This window comes from Sus scrofa, chromosome 12 (genome assembly GCF_000003025.6).
Source record: "Sus scrofa isolate TJ Tabasco breed Duroc chromosome 12, Sscrofa11.1, whole genome shotgun sequence".
In the NCBI taxonomy this organism is placed as follows: domain Eukaryota; kingdom Metazoa; phylum Chordata; class Mammalia; order Artiodactyla; family Suidae; genus Sus; species Sus scrofa.
This window is the reverse complement of record NC_010454.4, coordinates 27,995,580-28,012,852: the sequence shown is the minus strand read 5'-3', so window position 1 is coordinate 28,012,852 and position 17,273 is coordinate 27,995,580. Positions and strand designations below refer to the sequence as shown.

General features: G+C 42.4%; 1 protein-coding gene across 4 annotated transcripts in view; it reads left to right on the top strand.

The window, feature by feature from the left end:
* The window catches only part of CA10 (carbonic anhydrase 10), a 639,702-nt gene that overhangs the window by 606,170 nt on the left and 16,259 nt on the right, over window positions 1–17,273 (top strand). For all 4 annotated transcript variants that reach the window (XM_021067239.1, XM_021067240.1, XM_021067242.1 and 1 more), the window contains 2 exons: window positions 8,547–8,642; window positions 13,335–13,407. In XM_021067239.1, the coding sequence (XP_020922898.1) occupies window positions 8,547–8,642; window positions 13,335–13,407 (169 nt within the window). The remainder of the gene's footprint in view (window positions 1–8,546; window positions 8,643–13,334; window positions 13,408–17,273) is intronic.

Sequence of the window (17,273 nt, the reverse complement as noted above, 5' to 3'; positions counted from 1 at the left end):
GAAACTTTCCACAGAAAAGAAAATCATGGACTTGGAGAATAGACTTGTGGTTGCCTGGGGAGAGTGGGGGGGATTGGGAGCTTGGGGTCAATGGATGCAAACTACTGCTCATGGAATGGATTTACAATGAATGAGATCCTGCTGTGTAGCACTGAAAACTATGTCTAGATATTCAAAATGCAGCACGACAGTGGGAGAAAAAATTACGTATACATGTATGTATAACTGGGCCCCCGTGTGCTACAGTGGGGAAAAAAAAAGTGTGTTGGGGGAAATAACAAAGAAAAAAAAATTTTTTTAAATGCCATGTCTTTGAAAAGGATTGAGGTAAAGCAACATATTCTAGGATGAGGACACAAGGTTCAAGCTAATGACACCCAGTGAAGAATCACATTAGATCTCGGAGAACTCAGATATAGAGAATTCTCTGGATCATGATGTCTGCCCATCTGAGCGTTGTGAACAGTCCAATATCTTATTTCTTCCTCTAAGACAGCCATTGCTCAGTCTTGCATTTCCAGAAAGCCTCTCTAGGAAGACATGTCTAAATATTAAAAAGTCAAAACTATAAAATAATTTCCAGTAATCCATGTTTAGCTCTTTCACATGGAAATTTCGACTAAGCTAGCAGAAGCCCTTGGGGTATCTCTTTAATGAATAGCTAAACTTGGTGTTTAATTAGTATGCCATCATTAGCCCCCAAAGAGCCTGCTCTTGTAAGCAATTTCATCATTGTCCCTGCAGTGCTAGTTGCCTTGTGCACTTGCTCAGAAGGTCAGACATTTCCTTTTTGATCTCCTACCTCATGTCAGACACTCTGATTCCCTTGAGTAATCCGCAAAGTTGGGGCTCAAACTACAGCCTAATGACCATCAAATTATTCAAAATTCTGAATTTATAGGGTTTGGATTTGAAAATATCACCCATAAATGGCAAGAGGTAAGCCATGGGCATCACTTTCCGAACCCGCCCAATCTTATACTCTCTTCCTAGCAGGATTTGCATGTAGATGCTCCCCAGTACCTTTTTTTTTTTTTTTTTTTTGCTTTTTAGGGCCACACCTGTGGCATATGGAGGTTCCCAGGCTAGGAGTCCAATTGGAGCTGCAGCTACTGTCCTACACCACACCCACAGCAACACCAGATCCAAGCTGCATCTGTGACCTACATTGCAGCTCACAGCAATGCTGGTTCCTTAACCCACTGAGCAAGGCCAGAGATCAAACGTGCATCCTCATGGATGCTAGTCAGATTTGTTTCTGCTGAGCCATGACAGGAACTCCCCCAATCCCATATTAATAGCGAGACAAGCAACAGACCCCCTTCCCCCAGACTCACCCATACTGTGTGTGGTCAGTGTGTTTGGATTGGCCCCATTATGCCTGCCTGGGGGAGAACAAAATCAACAGCTGCAGGAAATATAATTGCACTGACAAAGACCTGGGAGGCAGGTGAAAGGGAAGCGGTGCTTTTTCACAGTTAAGCCCTGCTGTTGATGCATGAATTCCCCTCTTCCCTCTGATGCCAAAATTGTGTTCTAAAGGGTAGTAACAGCCATTGCCAAGCTGCCTCCTAGGGTCTTCTGGTGGTCCTGACAGGTCTGAGAACTGGGAGTTTTCCTGGTGCCCCCTCACCATACACACAGGCTCATCCTATGGAACATTCTCTGCTTTAACAGCCACCACCTGAAATTATAGCCTCCCTCTTCTCTCCCTCTTACAGTCCATTCTGATTATCTTATCTCCTGTTCAAAACCCTTCCATGGCTCCCATTCCAGATCTCCTATGATCTGGACTCAGCCTATCTCCCAACGTACATAATGCATGTGCCCCTACACTCAACCAAAGTGAAACAGAGGAGGGGTGAAGAGCCAGACAAAGTAGGGCCCTACTAACTTGCCAGCCCCTTTCTTACAGCCCCAGGCCCCTATGGAATCCCATCCTATTGGGCACCCAAGAGGCATCTTCCTGCCAAACTGGTACTTCTCAACTACTAATAATGTAAATTTAAAACAATGGGGTTTTAAAACAATGAGAAATGAAATTTTGGTGAAAATTAAATATGGACTGTGCATTATTGTAAAAGTAAATAAATAAATCACTGGGAATTTGTTAAAATGCAGGTCTTGATTCAGGAGGTCTAGAGCAGGGCTCAAGATTCTGCATTTTTCTAACAAGCTCCCAGATCCTCTGGCTGTTGCTGGCCCCTGCACCACACACTGAGTAGCAAAGTACTATGTCATTTTTTTAATATCTCATCAGTGTGGGGGAAAATGCTGTATTTAAAATAGTTTTGTTTTAACTTTGTGTTAACTCCATAAAATCATCATTTTTGTAGATCAAAAAGTCAATTTCAAGTGATTCAACCTGATCTCAGAATCCTAGCCAACTTACCTGGGAACAAAGAGGAGTCGAGACTTCAGTTTAAAATTATAAATGTGTTAACTTAAGCTCAGAGCAAAGCACAGCCTCACCCCTATACTTGCCAGCCCCTTTCTTACAGCCCCGGGCCCCTATGGGATCCCATCCTATGAGGCACCCAAGAGACATCGTCCTGCCTTTTTCTTATAAGTTGGAGAGAAGTATCACTCCACAGGATTGCCTTCTACTTCCCTGCTCTTCAAGCCCTACTTCTACTTCTTAGAACACGGTGAAATTTCACCTACTTCTCAGAACACGGTGAAATTTCAAGGCATGCCTTGAAGCACTGGCACATCCCCAGCTGGTTTTCTAAGTCACCGGTGGGAAGATCTTAGCAGATGGCAAGATGTGTTTTTATTCTCATTAAGAAGCTTACTCAACACTGAAAGGAGGTGTGGCAGGTACCCCCATAGCTCCTGGTTCTCCACCTACAGAAAGTCCTGGCTGTGTGGGCAGGAGGGAGGGAGAAGATCGATGAGCACAAGCCCGTAAGCCTGCCTGGCCTGAGTCCTACTCAGGCAGAGCAAATTCACTAGTCCTTGCCTATGGTTGCCTTTTTGATGGCAGAGTAGCTGCTGAACAACCATCTGCCACCATTGGCAAAACTCACAAGAAGTGAAGAAGCAATAAACAAATAAGATATTTCAAGAGCAGCAATAATATGTGCTCCCTACAGGAGAAGCTTTACTGAATTGAGATGTACAGGATATTCTCAGAATCAAGGTACCATCCATCCGAGTGGAATCTGATGGGATATTGATGCTCATTAATTATGTTGTATTCATTCTCTACTCCATCTGCGCTCTAACTGGAGAGTTTTAACTGATACCAGTGCCTTGGTCCCACCTGAAGTTAATCAAATCAGAATTTGGGGATCAGGCATGGGTGAGTTTTAAAATCACCCAGGTGAGGCATTCCCATCATGGCTCAGTGGTTAACGAACCCAACTAGCATCCATGAGGATGTGGGTTTGATCCCTGGCCTCAGTCAGTGGGTTAAGGATCTGGCGTTGCCATGAGCTGTGGTGGAGGACAGCAGCTACAGCTCTGATTCAATCCCTAGTCTGGGAACATCCATATGCTGTGGGTGCGGCCCTAAAAAGACAAAAGACAAAAAAATAAAATAAAATAAAATACCCAGGTGACCCAGATGCAGGTGAAAGCTGCAATTCCCTGTTTTAGAAATGTTTTTCTTTCTCTCTCTCTCTCTCTCTTTTTTTTTTTTTTTTTTTTTTTTTTTTGGTCTTTTTAGGGCCATGCCTGTGGCATATAGAAGTTTCCAGACTAGGGGTCAAATCAGAGCTATAGCTGCCAGCCTACACCTCAGCTCACGCAGTGCTGAATCCTTAACCCACCAAGCAAGGCCAAGGATCAAACCCGCATCTAATCGATACTAGTCTGGTACATTACTGCTGAACCACAATGGGAACTCCAAAATGTCTTTTTCAAAGATAAGGAAAAGTATCCTTTTTTGATCATTGACTTTCTCAGCTTCTAACACTTTACCTCCTTTTTAAATTCAATTCAGGATGTTGGTTATAATAAATACTCTTTATACTTGCAGAGTCATAAATCACTTTTACATGCACTATCTTATTAGATTCTCAAATCAGCCTGTGGAAAATGCTAATGCCATTATAGTAAGATATATGCTGGGCTTGCAGTGACATTGTTTACAAGAGACAGAAAAATGGAAACAACCTGAAAACCAGTGAGAGGATGGTTAAATATCTTATAGGGCCTATATGCAATGGAGAATTCTATAGCTATTAGAAAGATTTAAGTAAGTCTCTACACATTGACTTAGAAAGATAGCACAAACTTTTTAAATTAAAAAATCTCAGGTGAAAAATTACACTTAAAAATAGGAGTTCCCGTCGTGGCGCAGTGGTTAACGAATCCGACTAGGAACCATGAGGTTGCGGGTTCGGTCCCTGCCCTTGCTCAGTGGGTTAACGATCCGGCGTTGCCGTGAGCTGTGGTGTAGGTTGCAGACGCGGCTCGGATCCTGCGTTGCTGTGGCTCTGGCGTAGGCCGGTGGCTACAGCTCCGATTCAACCCCTAGCCTGGGAACCTCCATATGCCGCGGGAGCGGCCCAAGAAATAGCAACAACAACAACAACAAAAGACAAAAAGACAAAAAGACAAAAAAAAAAAAAAAAAAATTCTATGTCCATTGTTTTTTATTTTTCATTTTTTTATTTTTAACAATTTTTGAGATATCTTTGGCGTATAAAAATTGTGTATATTTAAGGTATACGACAATGTTTTGATCTATGTGTACATTGAGACAAAATTATCACAAACTAAATAATACACCCATCACCCCTACGTAGTTACTGTTGTGTCTGTGTGTATGATAGATTTAATTTAGGACCTACACTTTTAGCAAATCTCAAGTATACAAGAGAGTATTGTTAAGTAGCATCACCATTAGAGCATCAGAACTCATTCATCTTCATAACTGAAACTTTATACATTTATCATCTCATCTCTCCCTCCCCTTAACGCTCAACAACCACCATTCTATTATCTTCTTCTATAAGTTTGACTCTTTTAGATTCTACATGTGTGAGATCATACAGTATTTGAGTTTCCGTGTCTGGCTTATTTCACTTAGCAGAGGTCCTTCTGATTCATCTGGTTCATCGATGTTGTCATAAATGACAGGATTTCAGTCATTTTTACAGCTGAGTAATACCTCAGTGTGTTGGGAGAGTGCTACATCTTCTTTATCCATTCATCTATCAATGGACATTTAGGTTGTTTCCACATCTTAGCCATTGTGAGTAAAGTTGCAGTGAACATGAGAGAATGGATATCTCTTCATGACCCATGTTTCAAGAGTTCCCATTGTGGCTAGTGGTAACCAACCTGACTAGTATCCACGAGGACATGGGTTTGATCCCTGGCCTTGCTCAGTTGGTTAAGGACCTGGCTTGCTGTGAGCTGTGGTGTAGATCGCAGACATGCTTGGATCTGGCATGTGAATCTGGCAGCTTGGCTTTGGTGTAGCCAGCAGCTATAGCTCTAATTCAATGCCTAGCCTAGGAACTTATATATGCCGTGAGCTGAGGTGTAGGCTGTCAGCTACAGCTCTGATTCAACCCCTAGCCTGGAAACTTCCATATGCCACAGGTGCAACCCTAAAAAGACAAAAAAAAAAAAAAAAAAGACCCATATTTCACATCTTTTGGATGTATACATGGAATGGAATTATTGGATTATATGGTAGTTTAGTTTTTTGAGGAACCTGTTTTCCATAGTGGCTATACCAGTATACATTCCCACCAATTGTGTACAAGCCTTCCCTTTTGTCCACATCCTCTTTGTTATCTCTTGTCTTTTTATAATAGCCATTCTAATAAGTGTGAGATTATATCTCCTTGTGGTTTTGATTTGTATTCCCCCAATGAGCACCAGAACTCATTCATGCTGAACACCTCTTAGTGTACCTACTGGCAATTTTTATGCTTTGAGAAATGTCATTTCAAATTATTTGCCCATTTTTAAATCAGGTAATTTGGTTTTTAGCTATTGAGTTGGATGTATACCTTATATATTTTTGATATTAGCCCTTATTGGATACATGATTTGTAAATATTTTCTTCCCTTTTTATTGTCTTAATTGTTTCCTTTGCTGTGCAGAAGCATTCTAGTTTGATACAATCCCACTTGTCTAATATTTGCTTTTATTGCCTCTGCTTTCTGTTTTCATAACCAAAAAAATCATTGTCAAGACTAAAGTCAAAAAAAATTCTTTCTTGTGTTTTCCTCTAGCAGTTTTATAGTTTCAGGTCTAACATATAAGTCTTTAATCTATTTTGAGGTTGATTTTTGTATACGGTATGAACTAAGGATCCAATTTCTTTCTTTTGCATGGGATATCCAGTTTTCCCAACATCATTTATTAAAAAGACTATCCTTTCCCCAGTATGTGTTTTTGGCACCCTTGTCAAGATCAGTTGACCATAAAAGTGTGGATTTATTTCAGGGCCCTCTGTTCTGTTCCAGTGATCTATACATATGTATTTATACTGTTTTAATTACTATAGCTTTGAAATACATTTTGGAGACAGGAAATGTAATTCTTCCAGCTTCATTCTTCTGCTCAAGGTTGCTTTGACTATTCAGGGTCATTTGTGGTTCCATATGAATTTCAGGATTTTTTTTCTATTTCTGAAAAGGATGACATTGGAATTGTGATAGGGATTGCATTGAATTTGTAGATCACTTACAACCCACAAACCTGGGGATGTCTTTCCATTTATCTTCTTTAATTTCTTTCATCAATGTTTTATAGTTTTCAGGGCACAAGTCATTCACTTCTTTGGTTGAACTTATTCCTAAGTATTTTATTATTTTCATTGCTATGGTAAATGGGATTATTTTCTTAATTTCCTTTTTGAATAGTCCATTTTTAGTATATAGAAATGTCACTGCTTTTTTATACTGAATTTTTTATCCTGAAACATTACTGGATTCATTTATAAATGCCAAAAGTTTTGTTGAGTCTTTAGTGTGTTCTGCATATATGATCATTTCATCTGCAAATAGAGACAATTTTATTTCTTTCTGATTTGAAGGCCTTTTTTTCTTTTTTTGTCTACTTGTTTTGCCTAGACTATTTTGAATACAAGAGGCTAAAGTGGGCATCCTTGCATTGTGCTGGGTCCTAGAGGAGAAGTTTTCAGTGTTTCCCCATTAATTATGATGTTAGCTGTGGCCATTATTGTACTGGGGTAAATTCCTTCTGTTTTGTTGAGATTTTTTATCATAAATGGAGGGTAAATTTTGTCAGATGCTTCTTCTGGATTTCTTGAGATGGTTATGTGTTTTTTTATCTTTTATTATGTTAATGTGGCTACTGATTTGCATGTGTTAAACAATCCCTACATCCCAGAATAAATCTTACTTGGCCACAGCATGTATTCCTTTTAACATGCTGTTGAATTTGGTTTGCTAGTGTTTTATTAAAGATTTTTGTATCTATGTTCATTAGGGATACTGGCCTTTAGTTCTCTTTCTTTTCAGTGTCTTTGTCTGGCTTTGGTATCAGGATGATGCTGGCCTCATAAAATGAGTTTGGAAGTCTTCTCTCTTCTCTTTTGAGAGGAGTTTAAGAAGAATTGGTATGAATTATTCTTTGAATGATTGGTGAAATTCGCCTACAAAGCCATCTGGTCCAGGAGTTTCTTCGTAGGGAGGTTTTTGATTACTACTTCAATCACCTTATTTGTACTTGTCTGTTCAGGTTTCTATTTCTTCTTGATTCTGTCTTGGTGAATTTCTAGGAATTTATCCATTTACTATTTTGTAAACCCTATGTGTGTCTGTGTGTGTGTGAGATTTATAAGATTTATCTGGAAGTATATATACTAAACTGTTAATTATCATATTGCTTGGGCTGGGATTAGAAAAAATGAGGAGGGGGAACATGTTTTAAATTTCTCTGTCTTTTAGTTTGTTACAAAAATTATACTTCCATACTGTTAAAAAAATCTATTTAAAAACCATAGCTTGAAATGAATGTATAAGGGCTCAACAAGCAGATTGCTAATCTTCATTCAGCGAGGACAAGTTAACTCCTACACAATCAGATGACTGGAGATGGCTTAGAGGGAGCCTAAACCATCAGCTCCCTCTCCCTCAGGAGCACGGCATTTTGAAGATTGGCCAGTCTCCTCTCAGAGTCACTGGACTGACTCAGGACCTAGCAATTCCCTCCTTGCCTGTGGCCATGAAGATGATTTACTCGCTGCCAATGGCAGCTGTTGGTGAAGCCCGGAAAGCACGTCCACCCCTGTGGGGCAGTTCTGCTCCTAATAAGGGAAATTCACTTTACACACACTTTAGAGGAAATGTCCTGGGATGCAGCCAGTGCCAGATGGGCACTGAGCTTATTAAAGGCATGATTGTTACCAGAAAACGTTTGCAAATATGTGTGTGTGTGCATACACTTTATACATGACACACTATATCGCTGAAATCTCTTCAATTATAAGATTGTCTTTCCAATTGGTCTGCAATATATTTTACAGTTTACCCTTACGTAGGGTGGAGATGCTATACCTCATGACTTTTAATGCATGATTGTTGTTCTTATTATTGTTTTTCCCTCCTGCCAGGTGCAGCTCATCCACTATAACCATGAGTTATATACAAATGTCACAGAAGCTGCAAAGAGCCCGAATGGATTGGTGGTAGTTTCTATATTTATTAAAGTAAGTATATTGCATTCCTTCATTCTTCTCTCCTTGCCATCCCTACCCCAATCAGAATATCAGTTTACGGTCCTGTTGGATCTTAGAAATAACAAAAGGGGTAATGTCTATGCCCAAGAAAAGCTGCAGAGGGATAACTTTTATATCCATGAGATTTATGAAAATGAAGTCCCTTTCAGCGAAATACAAAAACAATGAGTTTCATTTCGGAGCTCCACTGCCTGAGGATTCAGGTAGCTTCTTCCTAGAGAAAAAGAAAAAAAAAAATGGTGCTGAATCCTGAGGTAGGCTTTAGGTCCCATTCACACAGAAGAGTCAGAAGGAAGCAATAGAAAGTGAGGGGGCTTCTCGCTGACACCCCACAGGATGAAAGCCCTGTCCACTAGTTGACCTTGGAAAAAGAAATAAGAGGAAAATGTGAGATGCCCCTTCCCTCCAGGCACTGCACTAAACAGCTCCCTCCAGCTTCCCACAATTGCTCTGAGAATCATCTTTCCCTCTGTGTCCTCCTCCCTCATAAGCATCCCTGTGGATAATTAAACAAAGGTCACCAGTGCTGACTTTATGACATTCTAGGGAGCCTCCACCTCTCCTCACAGTCATCATCAACAGAAAATCTCCAACCAAGCAAATTGTAATTTGTTAAAAAAAAACAATTACTTTTAACATTTTGACAGATGTTGAGTGAAACAAGTATGCAAATTTAAGGGAAAAAAATTGTCTTTCCAATAGGAAAAAAAAAAAAAAAACAGGGGCAGTTTTTTTGTTTGTTTGTTCTTTTTGTGTATGGAAGTTCCAAAAGTTGTCAGTCACTGTTCAAGCCCCTTGGGAAGTTTTAGCCAGTCCACTAGAGGAGGCGCTCCAATCAGATCTTGGAATCCAGTGAGGATCAACAGAAATTCAGCATTTGACACTAGGGAGTTTTAACAGAGCTTCCATGATGGCATCATCCTCACACAGACGAATGGGCGCAGGGACAACTCCAGGCACTGCTTCCCTCTCCCTTTTAAAAGCATCACCCTCTGCAGCAGTCACTTAGCCCTGCCTGGTCACGCTGCCTCCTGACCTTCTCTCTCTTGCTGGGTCAGGTTCGTCCTTTTTGCGGTCCCAGCAGAGCTGGATGTCAGACATGGGAATTAGTGACATATTAGTCATCAACCACCAACCCCACCTCCTCTAGCTTGTCCTTGGCAAGCATAGGGAGGGGCTTTTGATGGGGGAAGCATATTTTTAGGCTATCAAGCCTTTTTTGTTTTTTTATCTGGGTTTTTTGGTTTTTGGTTTTTGGTTTTCTAGGGCCACCCTTGTGGCATGTGGAAATTCCCTGGCTAGGGGTCCAATAGGAGCTGTAGCTGCCAGCCACAGCCACAGCAACGCGCAATTTGAGCCACACCTGTGATCTACACCACAGCTCACAGCAACACTGGGTCCATAACCCACTGAGTGAGGCCAGGGCTTGAACCCGCATCCTCATGGATACTAGTTGGGCTCGTTACTGCTGAACCACAATAGGAACTTCCTACCATGCCTTCTTAAAACCTGATGTGACTTCCCAAAGAAAATTGGTCCAGTTGGAGTCAGATCTTGCCAGTCCCTCTCTACACCTCTTGGCATCATCACAGTTTCTTGATGCCAAGAAACAGTAGATCCTGAATGCCAGGCACTGAGATATGTACTTTACATACATTTCACACTATATAGTTTATATGTAAGCCTAATAATAAACAACAATAGTAATAAAATAAATAGGGACTCTGATGGGGTAGGCATTGGTGTCCCTATCTTGCAGATGAGAAAAATGGTTCCGAGAATCTCTGACATTCCATCCAGGTTCATGGTGTTCATAAGAGCCCATCCAGAAAAGGAACCCAGGTCTTGCTTGACTTTAATACTAATGACATTTTTCGCACAGAGCTGGAAGGAAGAAGAGAGAAAACAACATTGAAAGACTTTTCTTCCACATCCCTGTGCGGCCCACAAATATGGAGCAAAAATCTATATCCCTCAACCAGCCTCAGTCATAAGATGGGTAACCAACTGAGCATTCAACCTGGACCACACACATTAGTGTGAAGCCTGCAGAAATTTTACAGTGTTGTGCTGTGTGTGTCCAGGGGCTCACACCCTCTACGGCTTTCCTGATGCCAGGCCCTCTGTGAATACCTCTGACGACCTGTGAGGGCTGCCCAACAGCTCAGCCACTGACTTTGCCTCACTTTACTCCAAGCTCCTAATTCTGTGAATGTCATCATGCCACATTACAGCTGACAGGGTGACTGATTCACTAGGAAGTCAGACTCCTCAACTGCAAGCTCCTACAGAAACCCTCACTCCATCAAGATTACCGACACAGGTCCTGGCTTCTTCCCTGTGGATTGTCTAGAGGAACTTATGTCCCAGACCCTGAGGCCAGGGAAATGGTGACTAGCTCCTGCATTTTCTCACACCAGTTAGGCCCCTAGGGATGCTTCTGTCCTTTCCCTGAACAAACTGAAGCTTTCTGGCTAGATCTTGAAATGAGCCACAGTGTTTCTATCTTTGTCCGAAATAATCAACTCCCAGATGCTCCACAGTGAGTTATCCAAGCTGTGACTTGTCATTCACTCATCCCAAAACACCGACTGAGCATGAGACACAGGCAAGTGTTGTGCTGGTACTGGTGCCAGAAATGACGTGAACAAAGCCCTTGGTCTCTAAGGCACACAGCCTCTGGTATTCCTCCCTCCTTCTCATCTTTCTGCCTCCCCTCCCCCGATCCCTTCAGGGTAGATATCCCCATATCTAGGTCAGCTGAGCCTGAAAGCTGTCAACCTGCCCAAAGGCTGAGCTGTAAAAGGGCTGGAGTTATTTGTTAAAATATGAGCTTTGTTTATCTGTGGGTTTTACTTATCTCTGTCCCCTCCTAATCCCCCACCCTTCCTATGACCACAGGGAACTGAGATTTGGCTGTAATTGCTGCTCAATCACACACCATTAACTTCCTACTTAAGCTCACTTATACCAAGTACATATTTTATCCTCTCACCCACGCAGCCAACACGCTAGAGCCCACAAATCATCTGTGTGCACTTTGGAAATTTTTTTCAATTATTTTTAATCAGCATAAAAGGGTCCAGTCCCAATGTTAGCTCTGCCCAGAATCACCAGGTACCAGGAACTCAAGGAACCAGATTAAGAGACATGGCAAATTCCTTAGCTGATGTGACAATGTATTTTTGTCTCTCTTTTCAGGAGGGGGGCATCAGCACAAACAGGCAGCTTCAGGCTGTCTTCTAAATAGCTGAAGAGGATGACAAAGTAGTAATCGGATTTGACACCAAAGCTTCCAGGGAGCAGCAGAGTTTGATTTGAAACTTTTCTCCATTTTGGGGGTGGGATTTCACCTCCATTGAGCATTGTCACTCGCCAAGCTCCCCTTGGTGTGTGTCTCACCACAACAACACACCCAGGAAACTGTGTGGGAAAGGAAAGACAGATGGAGGGAAAATAAACAGTCTGTGCTCTCTCCAAACTAAAAATTACCTGTTGCTTATCTAATAATAATAATCATCTGCTGCAATTTTTCCAGCTCTCAGAATAAATCAGATTTAAAATGTTGATGTGTCACAACATCCGATTAGCAGCTGAGGTGTAAATTACAGAGCAGAGCTGAGCGAGGTAGGAGAAAAACAACTAGAATGAACAATAGTACCTTGGAAAAGACTGGGTAAAAAGGAGGTTGTTAGAAAACAGTATACATAGTTATACGGGGGCACATCAGAGTCTCCAAATGGTGGTTCCCTGGCTTAAGTCCCTTGAAGCTTGGCTCATTCTCCCAAAGATGGAATTTGGCCACCTAAAGGCATGGAAGCGATTCCTGAACATCTAGTAAAATGTGTCACCGATAATAGGCGCTCAGTAAATATTTATTGGATGGATGGATGGGCAGATGATTGATTGACTGAATGACATGACATGATATAATTGATCCGTGTAATAATCAGCAATGATATAAGATTCCATATTATTTTTTAGAGATCTTTTTTAACTCCTGATACCACTGTTCTGGGTACTCGTTTTCTTTCATACTCTACTGAGACAATTATCCCCTTCCTAATATGCCATCGCCTGCTCGCTGCTGAAAACCTTCTGTTGGTTCCCCATTCCTACAGAATAAAGTACACATGCCCTACATGACATTCAAAGCCTGACATGACCTAATTCCTGCCTATCTCTTCCCCCATGCTCTCACCTTCGCCTACTCTGAAATACTTCCCTGAGCATGACTCGTTCTCCCATGCCCCTATATGCACAATTCTCAGTATGTCACGTTTTTCCTCACCTGTCCTCCTTTTCCACACTCTATCATCAAAGCACTTTGTTAACTTCCACTCATCCTTCAAGACTCAGCTCAGGCCTTAGTGCCTCAGATTCCCCAAGTGGGTGGTCTTCCTCTAATACCATCTCATCTATAACTCTATCATAGCACTCATCACACTAAATTATAACCATTTGTTTACTTATCTGTCTTCTTTCTCTCAACCGGCATTTCTGGAAAGTAGATTCTAGATATTTGATCTCTGAATTTCCAGCCATCGTAATGTTTGGAGCATGGTAGTCACTCAGTAAATATGAATGAGTAAGTAAATGCATGGGGGTGATGTTTATCCTGGGATAGTACTGCCCCGTTATTAATATTTTTTTCTCCCCTAGGTTTCTGACTCATCCAACCCATTTCTTAATCGAATGCTGAACAGAGATACTATCACAAGAATAACATATAAAAGTAAGTTTCATTCAATTTCCTAAACAGCAACTACTCTATAAAGATTAGTCCTGTCTGAAGGCAGAAAGCCAGAACTGACGATCTCTGAGGGCCCCTTTCAGCTTCATGATCCTTTAATTCTATAGAACGTCACTCTGGAGAGTCAGGATTGGCTAAGACGCAGCTCATTTCAAGCAGAAGTCCCCAGAGTGCCTTTTTCATCCACGCATGTCCGAAGCAATAATGGTTATTATTATGATGGTCATCATTAACCCGTGGATTGGTAATGAGCTGGGGGACTCTACTAGCTGACAAATGCTGCCATGTCAGCTGGGCACATTTAGGGCTTTGTCAATTATATGATTGCAAAAGCATTCCAGGTGGTTTGGATCCAACTTCAACACACCCAGAGGCCCTCAGCTGGACCACATCTACCTCTCTGTGCTGCTAGGACTCCCTTCCAAGAGAGGCAGGGTGGCATTTTTCTTCATTTCCACGTGTGATCCACTGACCTAGAGAACTCTGTCCAGTTTCCTTGAGTTTCGAGAGTGTTTTATCCCCAGAAACCTTAAGCAGAAGAGAGCTAACAGGAAAAAGTTGAAGGGAGAAGACGGGAAAGGGTGCTACAGTCTTCTACAGCTATCCCAGAGGCTGCAGAATTTGGGGAAAGTTATGGGCAATAGCACACACCAAAGGATGAAATAAAACAGTGCAGAAAAAAAAATTAACTAATTAGGAGTGAATAGGAATGTGGAATTCAAGTCCTGATTTTATCCTTAATCAAGTTTCCACACTTTGTTTCCTTATTTGTAAAGCAAAGAAGTTGAACTTTGACTGAGGTACTAAGTCTAGGATTCTGAATCTGATTTTCACAAAGGTAAAAAGTGACATACAAACATTCCAACAGCCCACATCCCCAAATGGGGTGGAGGACACTGCTGCTTCTGCCTCCACTGGTGATGTGGAAAGACAATGTGAATGCCTACAGATCTCACCTCAAACGACTAGAGAGACAATATGGAGACCCCTTCCCTCAGTCATTTATTCATTCATTTAGCAAACATTTCCTGCACACCTGCCTCATGGCAGATACCAAGTGAGGCGCCTAGAATATACAAACGGGCCAGTCACCAGCCCTCCCCACACAGTGTGCCCATATGAAGCCACTCCCCTATGAAGAGGTTGGGGTGGGAGTACTGGAGGTGATGGATGGGCCTAAAGAATCACCTAGAAGAATTAAGTTACCTTCAAAACCACTCCACCTTCCTTATCAATACCCCTGCGGAGTCCTAAGTTCAAACTTAGATTGCTCAGCAAAGAGCATTTCTGTCTTGTGTGCAAATATTTTTCATAGCTGCCCATAAAAGATGATTAGTCTTTTAACTTTTTTGATTAAAAGAGCATAAAATTAAATAAAATGTTTTCAAATAATCTTGAATTTGCCACTTAGAGACCATGAAAAGCCATGAAATCACACATTAAGCCCCAGCACGCAGTCTAACAGATTGCAAGCTGCAGAGTCAGTCATTAGTGGGACTTTCCTCCCCACCGCACCCCAGATCTGGTCTGATTAATACTAAGGGATGTGACTGCTGCCAAAGCTGAAAGCATCCATGTGGGTTTGTGCTATGGGAAGGTGGCATTTCTTAGGAGGAGGTATCAATTCTAGTGCAAATAGGGACTGGAGAACCTTGTTGGGACCAATGAAGAATAACAGTTTGTGGCTAAAAGGAGCTTCATCTACTTCGATGAGGTGTCCCTGTTGATTCACCCCCATCATGTCCATGGGATCCGAGGACAGACTTTGGCCGTAGCTGAAATGGACAGCAATGTTAAAACCAAAGACTCTTATTCATTTGTTCACTCACTCACACTGCACATATTTACTGAGCAGCTCCTGCATGTCAGAGAATAGATCAATAGAACATGTTTCCCCTCCATGAGGCCCTCACTCTAGGTGGGGAGACAGACATACAAAAGTGTATCATAAAGATCTGTGTTAATTTTTAACAATGTATTAAAAATATGAACATATGGAGTTCCCGTCGTGGCGCAGTGGTTAACGAATCCGACTAGGAACCATGAGGTTGCGGGTTTGGTCCCTGCCCTTGCTCAGTGGGTTAACGATCCGGCGTTGCCGTGAGCTGTGGTGTAGGTTGCAGACGCGGCTCGGATCCCGAGTTGCTGTGGCTCTGGCGTAGGCTGGTGGCTACAGCTCCGACTCGACCCCTAGCCTGGGAACCTCCATATGCCACAGAAGCGGCCCAAAGAAATAGCAAAAAAGACAAAAAAAAAATATGAACATAATTGTTAGGGAGCAGAGAAAATCTTAAAATCATGACAAGATTGTACATATCAATTGCCATTCAAATAAGCACTGAATAGATGAATAAACATTTGGTGAGGAAAGGAAGGGAAGAAGGGAGGGGAAGGAGGAGGGGAAAGAAGGAAGGAAGGAAGTCAGGCAGGCAGGCAGGCAAAAAGAGGGAGCAGGGAGGGAGGGAGAGAGAGAGGACATCCCAGGTACAGAAGCAGTGCATACAAAAGCAAGGAGAGCATTAATAGGACTATGAAGAGTTCAAAGGCAAGAACTTGGCTTTCATCATCTCTTCATCTCCGTGCCCCCCAGCATACCCAATAAACACTGGTGATGGCCTGACTTAATGGAGGAATGAATGGTCCCCTGTGGTAGCCATGAGAGGGGCAGAAGGAGTGGTAGGGAAGAAGGTTTGGAGTCAGATCTTAAAGGGTCTTGAAAACAGGGTGAGGAGTTTAGGCAGAAGACCTGTTAAAAGAAATGCCTTCGGGCCTCTAGAGATACTCCCAGAAGCAGGAACAGGAGAGAACAGGGGCACCCACTTCCCCTGTCCCCTCATCTATCTGTCAGGGCCAAGGGGATCTAAAGCAAGATAAAGGGACCCCTCATGAGGACAGGTAACTGCTTGAGGCCCCTAATCATAGGCATTTTGTGCTCTCACACTGTTGTGGAATACAGAAGGAATTCCCAGGAGCACCTCTATCACACACCTGAAGGAAGTAACACTGCAGGGATAATGATTGGCCCCTACACATGGGAATGACCTAGACATGCGATGGCTGGGACACTGTGGCTGAAAGGGATTGATTTTCTCAGCAGGAAAGTGCCAGCACTCTTCCCTCCAGCCAAACTCCCTTAGGCAGCCAGCCTGTGAAAGGTTGGCCAGGGGGCAAGCTGGGGAGTTTCTGAAAAGGGAGACACTCAGGAAGACACAGCCAGTGGGTGTGAAACATGAACCTGGAAATCTCTCCAGAGGCTCTGCAGGAGGTAACAGGTTATGCTGGCATTGGCCCATGAATTCTGATGGAGACAGAGAAAAAAATCACCTGCTCAGGGGTACCTATTGTTGTACCCTGCTCTCTAACCTCTAAGAGGGAAAGAAAGAAATGGATTCCCCTCAACTGCTACCCAGCCACACTGCCCAGGGACACCTGACCTCCACCCCACCTTCTCTCCCAACCAGCCCATTCTTGTGCTGCTGCCCAGAGCTACACCCCAGCAGAGCTTCAGTTTGCCACACTTACTCAGATGTGGTACCCACTCTGCAGGGTGATCAGCATCAGGAATATAGAAGTTATATGAACCAAGCACTTTCCACTCCAACTTTATGCTACCTGGTGCTCACAAAGTCTCCGTCCTCAAGATAGGTACAAGTGTTATCCCAGGATACAGATAAAGAAACCAAGGTCCTAAGAAGTGAAGCCATTTTTCAAGAACATACATCTGGTAAGGGGCTACATTTGTCAACAACTTGTACATAATAAAGACACATAATCAATGATAGGCATTGATTTCTCACTATTTCACATATGGGTTGGTTGGAGTGGCCTGTAGGTCTTCAGGTCAGTTT